Source organism: Epinephelus fuscoguttatus, linkage group LG13, assembly GCF_011397635.1.
Source record: "Epinephelus fuscoguttatus linkage group LG13, E.fuscoguttatus.final_Chr_v1".
Taxonomy (NCBI): domain Eukaryota; kingdom Metazoa; phylum Chordata; class Actinopteri; order Perciformes; family Serranidae; genus Epinephelus; species Epinephelus fuscoguttatus.
In genome coordinates, this window is record NC_064764.1 from 2994298 (window position 1) to 3006903 (window position 12606).

The window sequence follows — 12606 nt, forward strand, 5'->3', positions numbered from 1 at the left end:
TCTAAATAGTAGGCTATTTGGGCTGGGGATGCGTTTAGGCTACCTTTGTTGGTCGAAGATCAGTTTGAGCTGTTTAATATTAATGTTATGTATATTGCTCAAGTTCTTTTAAGTTTACTTTCAATGCAAACTGAGACCCTCTCAAACTTTTTGCACTGATTTTAAATAATTTTTCATTCTGTCTGTCAGCAGGAAGATTTCCATTTAATCTTCTTTCTTTTGACATTGTTGGAACAATAAAGTCCCGTCCAAACTACTTTGTTGTAAATGTGAAAGATTCACAGTGTGTGTGTGTGTGTGTGTGTGTGTGTCCCGGTTGTCGTGTCAGCCGGACTGATCTCAGGGAGAGACGCTCCACAGCCATCACTGCCCGGCGGGTTGACTGACTTGTTTCAGCCCCACAGAGGCAGGAAGGAAGACATTTGAAAATAAAGAAACTCCACACTTCCTCTGCGCTGTCATCCACACTTTTTCCCACTCAAATAATACATTTATGACACAATCAGCCAACTTTACAAGACATTAAAAATAATTAATTTTGAGTTATCAAAATTTGCAGTTCAGAAAGTGGAACCTTTTGCCACAGACATTCTACATGAGTACAAGAATAGGCATGTTTTAGGAATATTTTACGGTGAGAAAGATAACAAACAATAAAAATACATTTTAAGATCAACTTTAAAACTTTTTTAGATGACCAGGTGGAGAAAACAAAAACTCAACTTGTCTCAACATCCGGACATTCACATCTGTCTGAAAACGTCTTACACATTATAAATTGTAAAATCATAAAAGAAATAAAATATTTTGCAACTATCTGTGTGATCTTTCCTCCAGGCGTAAAGAAACCGAAACACTTAAATATATATATATATATTTTTTTTAAAAAAAAAGGTTGGGCAGGGCCGTGCTCACTGGACCGCGCGTGTCAGTCTTGTTAATCTAATCCATTCGCTGGCCTTTGCTTTAACCTGTCTTTGAATTAAATTAATGTAACGTTCACGCTGCTGCAATAAACATGCAGTCTGTGGTGCAAGCCTGTGCCCCTCTCTGTGTTTATTCCAGGCTGGGGAAACAGAGCAGTGGGATCGGACTCTGCAATTATCTGTCCGGTGTTATATCAGCTTGATTATCAACTAAGCAAACAGCCGCAATCCACAGTGAAAGAAAACGCCCTGATCGAATTAAGTCCTTAAAAAGTGTCAAGACTTCACACGTTACATTCGAGGAGCTGTAGACTGTCAGAGGTGTGTGTGTGTGTGTGTGTGTGTGTGTGTGTGTGTGTGTGTGTGTGTGTGTGTGTGCGTGCGTTAAATTAGATGTCATTCACTAAATATTCAGCGTTTGCTTAAAGTGTGAGTGTGGGTCATTTTAATTAGGCTTTGAAGGAACTTTAATGTTTGTTAAAATAATGTTATAATAGCTCGGGAAGCAGTTACACACCATGATACTAGGTCCAATAATGTAACTGATAATTACTGAATATTTTTGTTCACTGGGGAAAGCCTCCAGTAAAAAACAAAAAAACAAACTAACAAACAAACAAACAAACAAACAAAAAACACCTTTGTGTTAAGAAATAATATCTGTTTTGAGTACTATAATTGTGTATTTTATTTGTTATGAATTAAAACACTAATGAGTGATTTTTTAAAATTTCATTTTGATGTAAAATGAAACATAATTCAATGGTTTGTGTCTTTCCTCGGCTGTCTCTGGAGCGAATTTTCCGCTAGTGGGCGCTCGTGTCCTTCGGAAAAACTTGAAGTGCAATAAAGCGCTCTCAATGGAGACACATAGAGCAGCACTGTGGCTCAATACAGTCGTGTCTATGAGCCTTATGGGAACAAATGTTTTCTCGTTTTCATTATGAGACTATCCAAAGAAACTATAAACACGCGAGAAGTGCGCGTTATTCGTTGTGTGGGGGCTGTAAGGCTTTTATGAGGAGTAAAAACGCGATTAATTTACATGAAGTCTGGGCTGTTTGTCAAGCCGCTCTGATCTTTAGAGGTGAGGAGTGTCATATTGTGTTTTAATTGTCGGGGAATTCCGCTTTATAGTCATTTTGTGTCCGATTATTGGACTAATTATATATATTTGTAATAGCCTATGTAATATCAGGCAGGCATGTGACAGTTTTATTGTTATAATTGGAAAAAAATAAATGTATGCATTTTCAAGTCATCTACCTGCCTGCTGACAAAAGAAGAATTCAGCTGTAATTTTTCCCCATTTTGCTCACTACTAGTCACCGTACTGAACCAGTTGCCCTCGCTGACTGACAGCAGAGCTCCGATTGACTTCCCCGCCGAGGGACCAATCAGCGGCAGCGGGGGGCGGGGCCTGGGCAAAACCAGCTCCACCAAATATTCCCAGTCGCGGTCCCTTGCAGTTACTTTCCATCCAGGTTTCGGAGCAGCGCAGAGGCATTATCCCTACGTTGTCTGCGGGGCGTTTGGGACGGATCTGCAGGATTCAGCCGCAGCACTTGTTGGGGACCTATAGTATGAGAACTTCCATTCCAGCTCCTTTGATTTCTTTCATTCTCATATTTGATCATTTTCTTAATTTTGACCATCCGACCTCATTGTTTCGCCCTTCTCATTTTTCTGCTGCTGTCACCCACAGTTTGTTGCTCACCACCACCAGCAGCAGCACCACCAGCTGAAAGGGGAATATCTCACCATTCCACCACCAGCCATCACTGTCCTTTTCTCCGCTGCAGATCTGGATTTTTTGGCGTGCACTGCTGGACTATAACGCAGGGGATTTATATTTATATTGATTTCCATCTGCCGCCCGGCCCACAGCGGACACCAACACTTTTTCTCTCTGAGGGATGTATTACAGCGGGGTGAAGTCTGCGCTCTAAACAGGGGAGAATACAAACCCACTGTAAGCTGAATGAACTACTGCCGTGCGCCTTTTGGTTTTTGGAGCAGGTCTCCCATCTGGAGATGCTCTAGTACGTCTGATCGCGGTTTGTGGTCAATGCGCATCCCCACTGGATCGGGATATAAGGTGAAGAAATTGCCGCGGTCAGCCTTTTCTGGAGCGCTTGTCCCCTGATTTATTTTTGTGGACATATTTGGTTATTTTGAGAAAGATTGTGCACCCACCCGGAGGCGCGCAAGCTAACCATGGGGGACTCTATGTGGAGATATTATTTTGGAGTTTTGTTTATTGCCTTCAAAGTGGACTTGTGCCGGGCGCTCATCCTGGAGTCCATCTACTGGAACACAACAAATACCAAGTAAGTGGAGCACAAGCCGCGCTGATTACTGGCCCCCGTAGTGCCGTACGCTCTCCCGTGTGGAGACGATTTCATGCCAGACTCCGTTGAAAAATCACACAATTTAATGTTTGCTTTCCCAAACATATAAACCCATGGTTTATATGCGTTAAATAACACGAGTTAATATAAGGCAGTTTTACAGAAACAAATCTTGGATTCAGCACACATTGAGTGGAACAAAGAGCTCCCAGAGCAGCGTGATTAAAAATGTTGAATTTATCCTCGCCTGTTTTTCTCGCAGTCCTTTTCCACGACAACACACCGAGGCGATCTGTTGGAATCGCGTCTCGAAAGTAAGATTTTGTTCTACAATACAGTTTATTTGTTATCTGTATTGTGCCTCTCTCAGAGAACCTTCGTGATCCGTACAAATCTTAAATCGATCTATACTCGCTCTGTAACTCAATTTTTGAGCTGAGTTTAGGTTTGTATTACCTACTGAGTATGGGGGTTAACCACACGCCTAAAATGATGAAGCCATCATCCAAAACGCCTGTCAAGATAGAGGAAACTGCATTTAGCTGTGTTTATTGCTTTGCTGCTTAACTGATAGATTTACTGTGTGTCTTGTCGCTGTTGGGGAATATTTACGCGCAGTGGACGGCGAGGGCCCGCTCGGCCGTGCGTTATGATGACACTTAAACCCGCCCGAGAAGGAAACAGCCCAGTAGTTTGTGTGGTTCATGTATAATTTGTTGTTTATTGTCATATTTCTGTGGATTTAGTCACATTTGTGGCTTATTATGATTGTTTGGAGCGAATTATTTTGGAGGTAACTTTACGCTTCGCTTCCGCGGTCAGTAATAACTTCGTCAAGGCGCATTATAATTCATATCTGACTATAACAGGTCCGAATCAATTAAGAACAGCAGAGCTTTGAAGCTGTATTGAGCTCATTAGCAGGCCCGTTTATTCCCTCGCAGTTGTGTTTCAACGGGATCAAATATTGGATGTTATTTGTTTTATCCTCCTTAATGAAGATAATATTAATGAGAGAGGGAAGAGAAATGAATCCTTGTTGTGCTTAACGTGACGAGGCGGAGGCTTCATGAAGCTTGTGGGACGCACCACCGGGCCTCTGATGCTCTGCTCTACTGCGCTTCCAACACTTTGTGTGGAAATTATTAACTAATTAACTGAGCAATGGGCCCAATTTTATACTGAAAATATGGCTGATGAGACAAAAACTTGTAATGGACAGTTGTGCGCCCTAACAACCTCGCTCCAACCATTTACAACCATTTCTGGCTCCTCACAGAGGTAAAAGCGTCACAACAGCGGAGCTGGGTGCGTTCGCATGTGGAATGCCAGGATGTCCCGTACGTGTGTCTGTGTGTATGTCTTTCAAAAATAGTGTATTAGCTATGACCACTGGTGATTGATTATCAGGAAATAAGGCGAACAAACACGGGCCCCAAAAGATCCAAATACCCGTTTTCCTGCCTCTTTGTATATCACATTCAGCAATCTGAAATAATCTACACCCTCCATCTGCCTCCTAAATATTCCCACAGGCCAAGAAAGGCGGTTAAACTCTTTTCTGCAAATAAAAAGGTGTCTTTCTCCCCCTCTACACCCCTGGTCTCAGCCCGGCGGGGGGCGCCCCTCTTTGAGGCCGTTTCGTCACGGCCGAACTCCAAGTCGCTCAATAATTCAGCTTTTGGCTCTGAAGCTGCTAGAAAGCCCCTCTCCCTCTCTGTCTCCTGTCTACGCACACACCTAAACACACACACACACACAAAATGGAGACGTTATGATGGTTTAACAGGTGTCTTTTGTTGCGTGGCCTTTAAGTGCTGGACATTAACATTAACTTGTGGTGTGCGCACTCGGGCCTTGTTTGCCTCTTGTGTCATGCACCTTAGTAGATGTGGTGGATTTGCTGCGGAACAGAGCTCTGGTTTTCTATATGCTTGGCCTTCTAGCCTCTTGACTGCCACGGCCATCTGTGTTCGACGCGTTAGAATCCTGACTTGATCCAGTGACGCACTCGTTTATACCTTTACCTCGTTTTAAAACAGATGCCGCAAAAACGACACTTTGCACACCTATACTGCAGCCCCAATGGCACTGTGCTACTGTGTGTCTGTTCTAAATGTACTGAGTTACGTTTAGGCCACTGCCTATAGCTTTTTCTTTTTCTTAGTTCCATTTAATGACCATTTGGTCTTATTTGAGAGATTGTGACGACAAAGCACCCCAAAATGCTTATTTTAGTCTGAAACCAATGCAATATATAGTAGTTCAGTTTGCTTGGTTCCTAGTGAAGCTTTGTTTCTATATAGGGATCACCAATCAAGTCATTTTGTTCTTTAAAAATGTCTTTCTTACAGAGCCAGAACATGAAACCTCTCCCAAATGAGTGTGTCATTTCACTTGGCCCGTCACTTTTGATTTTGAAAAGGAGTGGGGAAAAAAAAAGAAAAAAAAGGAGTACGTCCACCCTCAGAGCAAGTATAGGTCTTGGGCTGCCACAAATGCAGCGGGCATTCCGCGGAATTAGTGCGTGCATGTGCGCATTCTTTGCGTTCTGTCTGGGTGAGGAGTTCAGAGGTAAAAGGCCAGAGAGTGATATCATTGTGTGACCGCTAACCTCTTTCTCTTTAGGCTAAAGGCCCCTTTGTAAGCTGCCTCTTTTTGGAGCAGAGCGAGAACAATAACTTCAGTTTGGAGTTCAAGTTCTCTGGCTAAAATCAAATGTAAACTGTTTCATGCAGGCTGAACAAATGTGGGTCATTTCACACAAAGGACTTCAGCTTTATTTTTTTTTCTTATTGATTCTCCTTATTACTCATTACCAAAGGATGAGGAAGAGCAGACAAGTTAGTTAAAGTTTGAGATCAGGATGGAACGCGTACATCTCATTTTCCACCCAGCTAATGTCTGATAAATAACTCTCCTGTGAGTGTATTATCCCCTTTCACAGCTTGTTGAAAGTCCTCATGCCTGTGTGTCACTTATTCCTCCTCGGTAACAGAGAACCCCGAAGCGTGAATATCTTTATGCAGCAGGTCAGCAATATGCTCAACAGCCCAAGTTGTCCCTGCCTCTGCGTCTCTCTTTGAGTTTGTGTTAGTCCTCCTCTTTGACTATTCAAGGAAGGATGAATGTTAGAAATGTGAAGGCTGCGGGCCAGTCTAATGCCTTTGTGTGTGTCGGCCGGGGGAGAGGATAAAGAAACAGCTAGGCTCTCTCTCTCTCTCTCACTGTGTGTGTGTGTGTGTGTGTGTGTGTGTGTGTGTGTGTACCAAAAGTGTGTGCATCTATCAGAAAAAAAAAAATCCCTCCACAGGGCCCATGGCTGTGTCGATTGAACCTCATTGTTTTTTGTGCTTTACTTCTTTACTGCCCTTATGCATGAACCTCCTAAAAAGAGAGAATGACCCCACCAACCCTCCTCATCCTCCCAATCTCCCCAACACACACACACACACACACACACACACACACACACACTCCTTCTTCTGGTAATCCATTTTGTAGTTGGGAGGGAGAAACAAAAGAGAGGCCTGCTTTACATGGTTTATGTAAAAGGAGCGCTCCCTCTCTTCCACTGCAGTTCATTAAGAGATTACATAGAAGCCCAAAGGCCCTTTGTGACCGGGCAGTGACGGGGGCACCTCTGTGGGTCCTTTTGTGAATGTAGGGGGTTAGAGAGAGAGAGAGAGTGTGTGTGTGTGTGTGTGTGTGGGGGGGGATGCAAGTCCATCATGAATGACTGACGAGGCCTTGTGCTGAATGTCGTATAACAGTGCCCTCCCTCTTCCTCCAGCCATCCCTCCTTCCAAAATGCCCCTGCGGTGCCTCTTATTTTGCCTTTTTCCTTGTCTTCCCTTTCTTTGTGGAGCAGAGAGAGAGAGAAAGATCAGTTGCTTTAATTTAGCCCCATCGATCGGCCGAGGGGGTGAGGGAAAAATACAGGGAGAGAAAGTGAAATCCTGCCATGTTCGACACAGAGTTCATGCTGCCGGGGTTATGGAGGTTGACGTGGCTTTTTAATGATTACTGCCAAGAGAAAAGTTGATGATTAAGATTGTGTAATAAAAGAACAGGGAGTGAGGAGAATAGGAAAAAAGAGAGGGAGAGAAGAGAGCGTTAGGGCCCCTTGGGGGCGAGGAGGGTAATTATGTCTAGGCCTGCTCAGAACCCATAGGCCTGGATTACTGGATGAAAGGTACGGCCGAAGGCTCTGAGCACAGACAGAACCAGAGAGAGAGGATGAGGGGGGATAGGGTGACAGGCGGCGTAAAGACCTCTGTCCCCTCGGCCGACAGAGGGCGAAAGCCGGGGCGTTGTGAAGAAACGCGGGGTGGATTAACCCTCACTGTGCCCTGACTTGGCCTCTTTGTCTGCTGCCTTAATGAATCCTTGCATTGCAGCTGGAGTTCAGAGTCAAACAGTTGCTCTCGATCTACAGTAAATATTCACCCTCCCCTTGTTTTACTTTGTTTTCTCATAACTGTGGGGCCATAGGAAGTGAGTGGAGGGGAGATTCGGACTAGGGATTACACCGGGGCGGCCACCGTGCCTCTGTTATATCACACACAAATCCAACAATCCAGTGGTTTAAATAGAGAGTCTGAAAGAGAGACGCAGGGGAGAGGAATGAAGGGGGTTATATGGAGATGTGCATTGACAGGAGGATGCAGAGAAGAGAGAGAGAGAGAGAGAGAGAGAGAGAGAGAGAGAGAGATGGCAGAAGGCTTCAGGGACTCACAGATGACAACTTTTTTGTTGTTTTTACTGGTGACAGATGCAGCAGTCATGACGTCAGGAAGTAGGTCTACAGTCCTCCTCCTACCTTTTTCCTTAGCCTGTTTTACCCCCAAATGTTTCCTCTGCCCACCCCAAACCTCTCCACACACACTAAAAAAAGACACCAAACAAAGGTGAAGAAGGGTTGTTAGAAGATAAATGAGAAAAACAGATGTCACACGACACTTTCAAGTCTCCAGGAATCACCCACTGTGTCACCCAGCTGTGTGTCTGAGTCAGCAGGGTTTGAAAAGTACCCTCAACCTAAAATTTACAACTCCATATTTCACAAAAGATAATTTCATCTCTAAGTGTGTTGCCTTTTTGTGAAAGTTCCAGCCATCACAAAGCAAACCATGGACATGCACTAAAGAGCAATCATAGGCACAAGTCACTGCTTTAAAAACCTTTTTTCTCCAAGCAAGGCAGTGAGGGCTTTTTGTTCAAAGAAAATTGCAGCTGTCTGATTTTGCTGTTTCATTATGAAAACCATCTCAGTATAAAAGCCTTAATTTCTAACCTTGACAGAGACGTGGAGATTGTGAGGAGGGAGTTCAGGCACCTGTGGCTGTTCTCACCTTCCCACCAAATGGCCTGACGGTGTGGTTAGAGATGAGAGAAATGAGGCCGGCTGATAGAGCCAACAGCTCCACCACAGCTTCTCTGTTAACTCTTGTGCTGGCTTCGTCAGAGCAGTGGGTGCGTTTGTTTGTAGGGGAGGTGGAGGACGGCAGATAGAGAGATAAACACTGAGAGGAGGAGAGGACTGCTTCTGTGTCTCTGTTGCTTTTTTTCCTTCTTTCTCCCTCACGCTCTCATCACCTCCTGTGATTATATATTCTGTGGGAGTACGCTTTTCGAGGAGTGTCGCCCTCATTGTGGGGAAGGACAAATCCTTTGTGACATGACAGAAAACTAGCCTGCAATGCACAATGATTTTTACTTTATTTTCAGCGTTTTTATAATCTATTAATTCTTCTTTTTTCAAGTAATCAATTAATCGTACTAAAATAGTAAAGGATAGAACATTACACATCTTCAAATATCTTGGTTTGTCTGACCAACAGTCCAAAGATATTCATTTTACATGATACAAAACAGACAAGGGCAGCAATCCTCACAACCAGGAAGAGAAACACTTCAACAATTAATCATTTACAAAAGTTGGCTTGGTAAACTAATTGATCAATGGACTATCTGCGTCACCTCTATGCTACAGTGCAACTTACATGAAGTTTTCTGATTGTTATTATCTTTTAAATTAGAAGGAATCAACTTTGGTAAATTTAGTGTTTTTTTTACACACACACACACACACACACACACACACACACACACACACACACACACCACAGAGCTCAAGTCTAGCACGCACAGTTGATATTTCACCTTCAATAATCTCCTAATCTAAATTACTGTTTTTGATTGTGATGTATTTGGACATTTGCTGTTAACAAACTGATAGCACTGTCAGTGTGACATCATGTTTTGTCAAGTACTCCGCGATGTTTTATTTTCATGACATGGAAATCTTTCTAAAAATGACCATGATGAAAAAAGAAAAGAAATCCTCTAATTTTTTTCTTTCTCAAAGAATGTGTGGACAAGTGCCATTATAAATAGAATTTAGGATGCCTTTTTTCCCCTAATTTAAATGATATATTTTTTAACCCAGAATAAGGTGTCTCAGCTGACCATATCCACTGTCCCCAGTCCTTGTACATTTAATAAAATTGTGCCTTTAATATTATGGTTGGGCTCTATAAAAAAAACTTGATAAACTGATAGCAGATGCCTGTTTTTGTTTAGGGATCGCATTTCTGTCATTACTGTTTGAGTAGTCTGTGAATAATGGAAGGTTATTTTGTGCTGATAAAAAAGTGTCCCAGCGGATCCCGCTCCCCCTATTACACTTTCATTTTCATGTAACTTATCAAGTTCCACAGACTGTTAGTGTCCCACACTGGGTTTTAAAAGGTTAACTGTATTTAATTAGGCAACCAATAAGGTAAAAATGACTTGAAGTAAATGAATGTCTTTACATTATGCCACAGTTGTTTACATTCAGCCTTTTGAGCATTTAATGCTGAATCTACAGACTAGATGCAGACCTCTGTGATAAAGTGTGCTCAGCTCTTTGGTTCAGGAATATTTATGGCGGGGGAGTCTGACTAAAGAAGTGTTTTAAGGAGGGGGACAGGAGGGGTGAAGGGCCAAGTGTGCCTTAAAGCAGGGTGGGGGGTGGGGGTCAAATGCATTTACAATCATGAGATGGGGGAGCTTTTATTTGTTTTGTGCCCTTCCCTCGCCTTTATTCACCCTTGCTATCTCTGCAGTAGCTGTATCTGGCTCCTCAGCCTGTCCGTGTGACCTTGTGTACCTGGTGTTCGGTTCTAATTGCTGCCACTGGGCCAGGTGTCTGGTATCTGTCAAACATTCACCCGTTGCAAAACGCAGGCAGGGGAGGAGACAGAGCGCGGGAGGGAGGTGCAGAACTAATGAATGACCGTCCAACTTGACAGTGTCCCTGTCTTCATCTCCTCTCTCGTTCCTTGCCACCCCCCCTTTGAGTGTTTTTTTCTAAGAGACAATCCAGAATAGCTCATATTTGCCCTCAATCAGCCTCTTGGCAGCTTATCTTTAAACCTACATTCAAACAATTTTATTCTTCATTGTCAGCATTTATTGAATACTTTCATTATACAGCACTTTGCCGTAAATCAGCTGGCTAAAATACAAGAGTGTAATCGAGAGGATCGTCTTGTTTCTTTTGCCCCTGGCTAAGACAGATCTCAATTTTAAATTGTAAAGGCCATGAAAGAACAGGATACAGCCATTATGATACCGTATCTCATATTCAGTGAGAAAAACACACAGAATAGACACCCAGTGTGTTTGTGTGTGAGAGGAACAGTGACAGAAAGAGACAAGGACGTTTCTTTGGGTGTGTGCAGTGTTGTTCAGCTCTCTCCGTGCATTAGCTCTGTGTAGGTTTAGCCATGTTTGATCTCCTGCTAATCACCCAGTTCCTCTAGAGATAGCATTCATGCTAGCGGGGTGGGTAGGAGTTCCGACGCCCTGATTGATTGGATTGTCACAAAGGTGTTGGTAAAATTTGTCATCAGAAAAGACTGGCAATGATTCACTTGGGCGCTGTTTATGCATGTGCGCAGTAGGTGTGGACCTGTGCCTTTATGTGTGTGTGTGAATGTGTTGTCATATTTTGACTTTCTAATCGCCTGAGATTTTAAGACAGTTTTTGTTTTTCTGCTTTAAGGAGAAACTATTTCTTTGTGAAAAACAATTTATCCAGTACTTTTGTTCAGCTATAGAGTGAAAATCACTGGTTTCATAATGATACAATATTGATTTTTTTGGACAGCAATATGATATTTGCCCATATTACACAATCTGCCATGATAGGATTTCGATTTGATGTAATTCAGGGGCCTGTGATAGATACCAGACAATATCATATGATAATTTAACACAGTCTGTTACAGAAGAAGCTGACACCCCTTTCTCTTTGTTTTTGACCATAAAAATAAAAACAACAAATGAATAATAAGAACAGCGAAGTTTACTTTATATTGACTCCACTCACTCACATAAAACAGCGCATGAGATAAGTAAATCTCCAGAGCTTTCTCCTAAAAATCAGGGTTATCTTGTTTAAAGCCCCAAAGTCAAACTTCTCATAACAGCCATGTGGATTAACGACAACATGATTTAATAGAAATATCAAATTCAGCTCAATAATACCTATCAAGGTTCAGAGACAAAACAACTGTTTTACTCATTGTTAGCTTAAGCACATTTACACTGGATCGTATTAGCCTAGCAGCCATTTTCTATGAAATCAAAAATGCTTCCACACTTCTAGTTTATTCCCGAGTAAATACTGTCATCCTTGTTGTCTTTCTCTTGACTGCTTGTCACTATCTGCCTGCTGCTGTTTGACACAGACTTTCAAAATCAAGGCGTGACCTAAAGATGATGATATGGATTTTAATTTTGCATTGATGATACTGGATTTTTGATCATTGAATTTATATATCGATCCAGATAGATGGATTATTACACCTCTAGTACCTTTATCTCATAACTGCCCCTAAAACCACACATTTCTCTTGTGTATGGGTAAATAAACAACATCTGAATTGCTGCAGTTTTATTTTTTAACTGAGAGCCAGCTGACTATTTCCCCATGGCTTCAGCCTTTATGCAAATCCAGGCTAAACCTGTCCTGACTGTAGCGTCAAACTAAACACACAGACATGAGACTGGTATCAATTTTAGGGGCACGGAAGCACCAGAATACAAACAACTCTGATACACATGGATCCTGACTAGCTGAGTATGATGGGACAAGGTGATAAGGCTGCAGAGCTGCAGGATAGGGATCTACTGTTGTGTTGTCAGCAGAGTACTGAAGCACTTCTAGATTAACCTCTTTAGATAAATAATGGCCACCACAAGCTACGCTACACACACACACACACACACACACACACACACACATTTCAAATAAGCACATGCATGCATGCTTTCAC

General features: G+C 42.6%; 2 protein-coding genes across 3 annotated transcripts in view; one reads left to right on the forward strand and one right to left on the reverse strand.

Moving 5' to 3' along the window:
- The window catches only part of LOC125900101 (uncharacterized), a 549677-nt gene that overhangs the window by 508935 nt on the left and 28136 nt on the right, over window positions 1–12606 (reverse strand). The window lies entirely within an intron of this gene.
- efnb2a (ephrin-B2a) overlaps window positions 2400–12606 on the forward strand; it is a 31655-nt gene continuing 21448 nt past the window's right edge. Inside the window, exons 1-2 of one of the 2 annotated variants that reach the window (XM_049594879.1) lie at window positions 2400–2507; window positions 2632–3256. In XM_049594879.1, coding sequence (XP_049450836.1) covers window positions 3144–3256 — 113 coding nt within the window. In that variant the 5' untranslated portion in view covers window positions 2400–2507; window positions 2632–3143. Of the gene's footprint in view, window positions 3257–12606 lie in introns of both variants that reach the window. The other variant, XM_049594878.1, reaches the window with a different exon arrangement.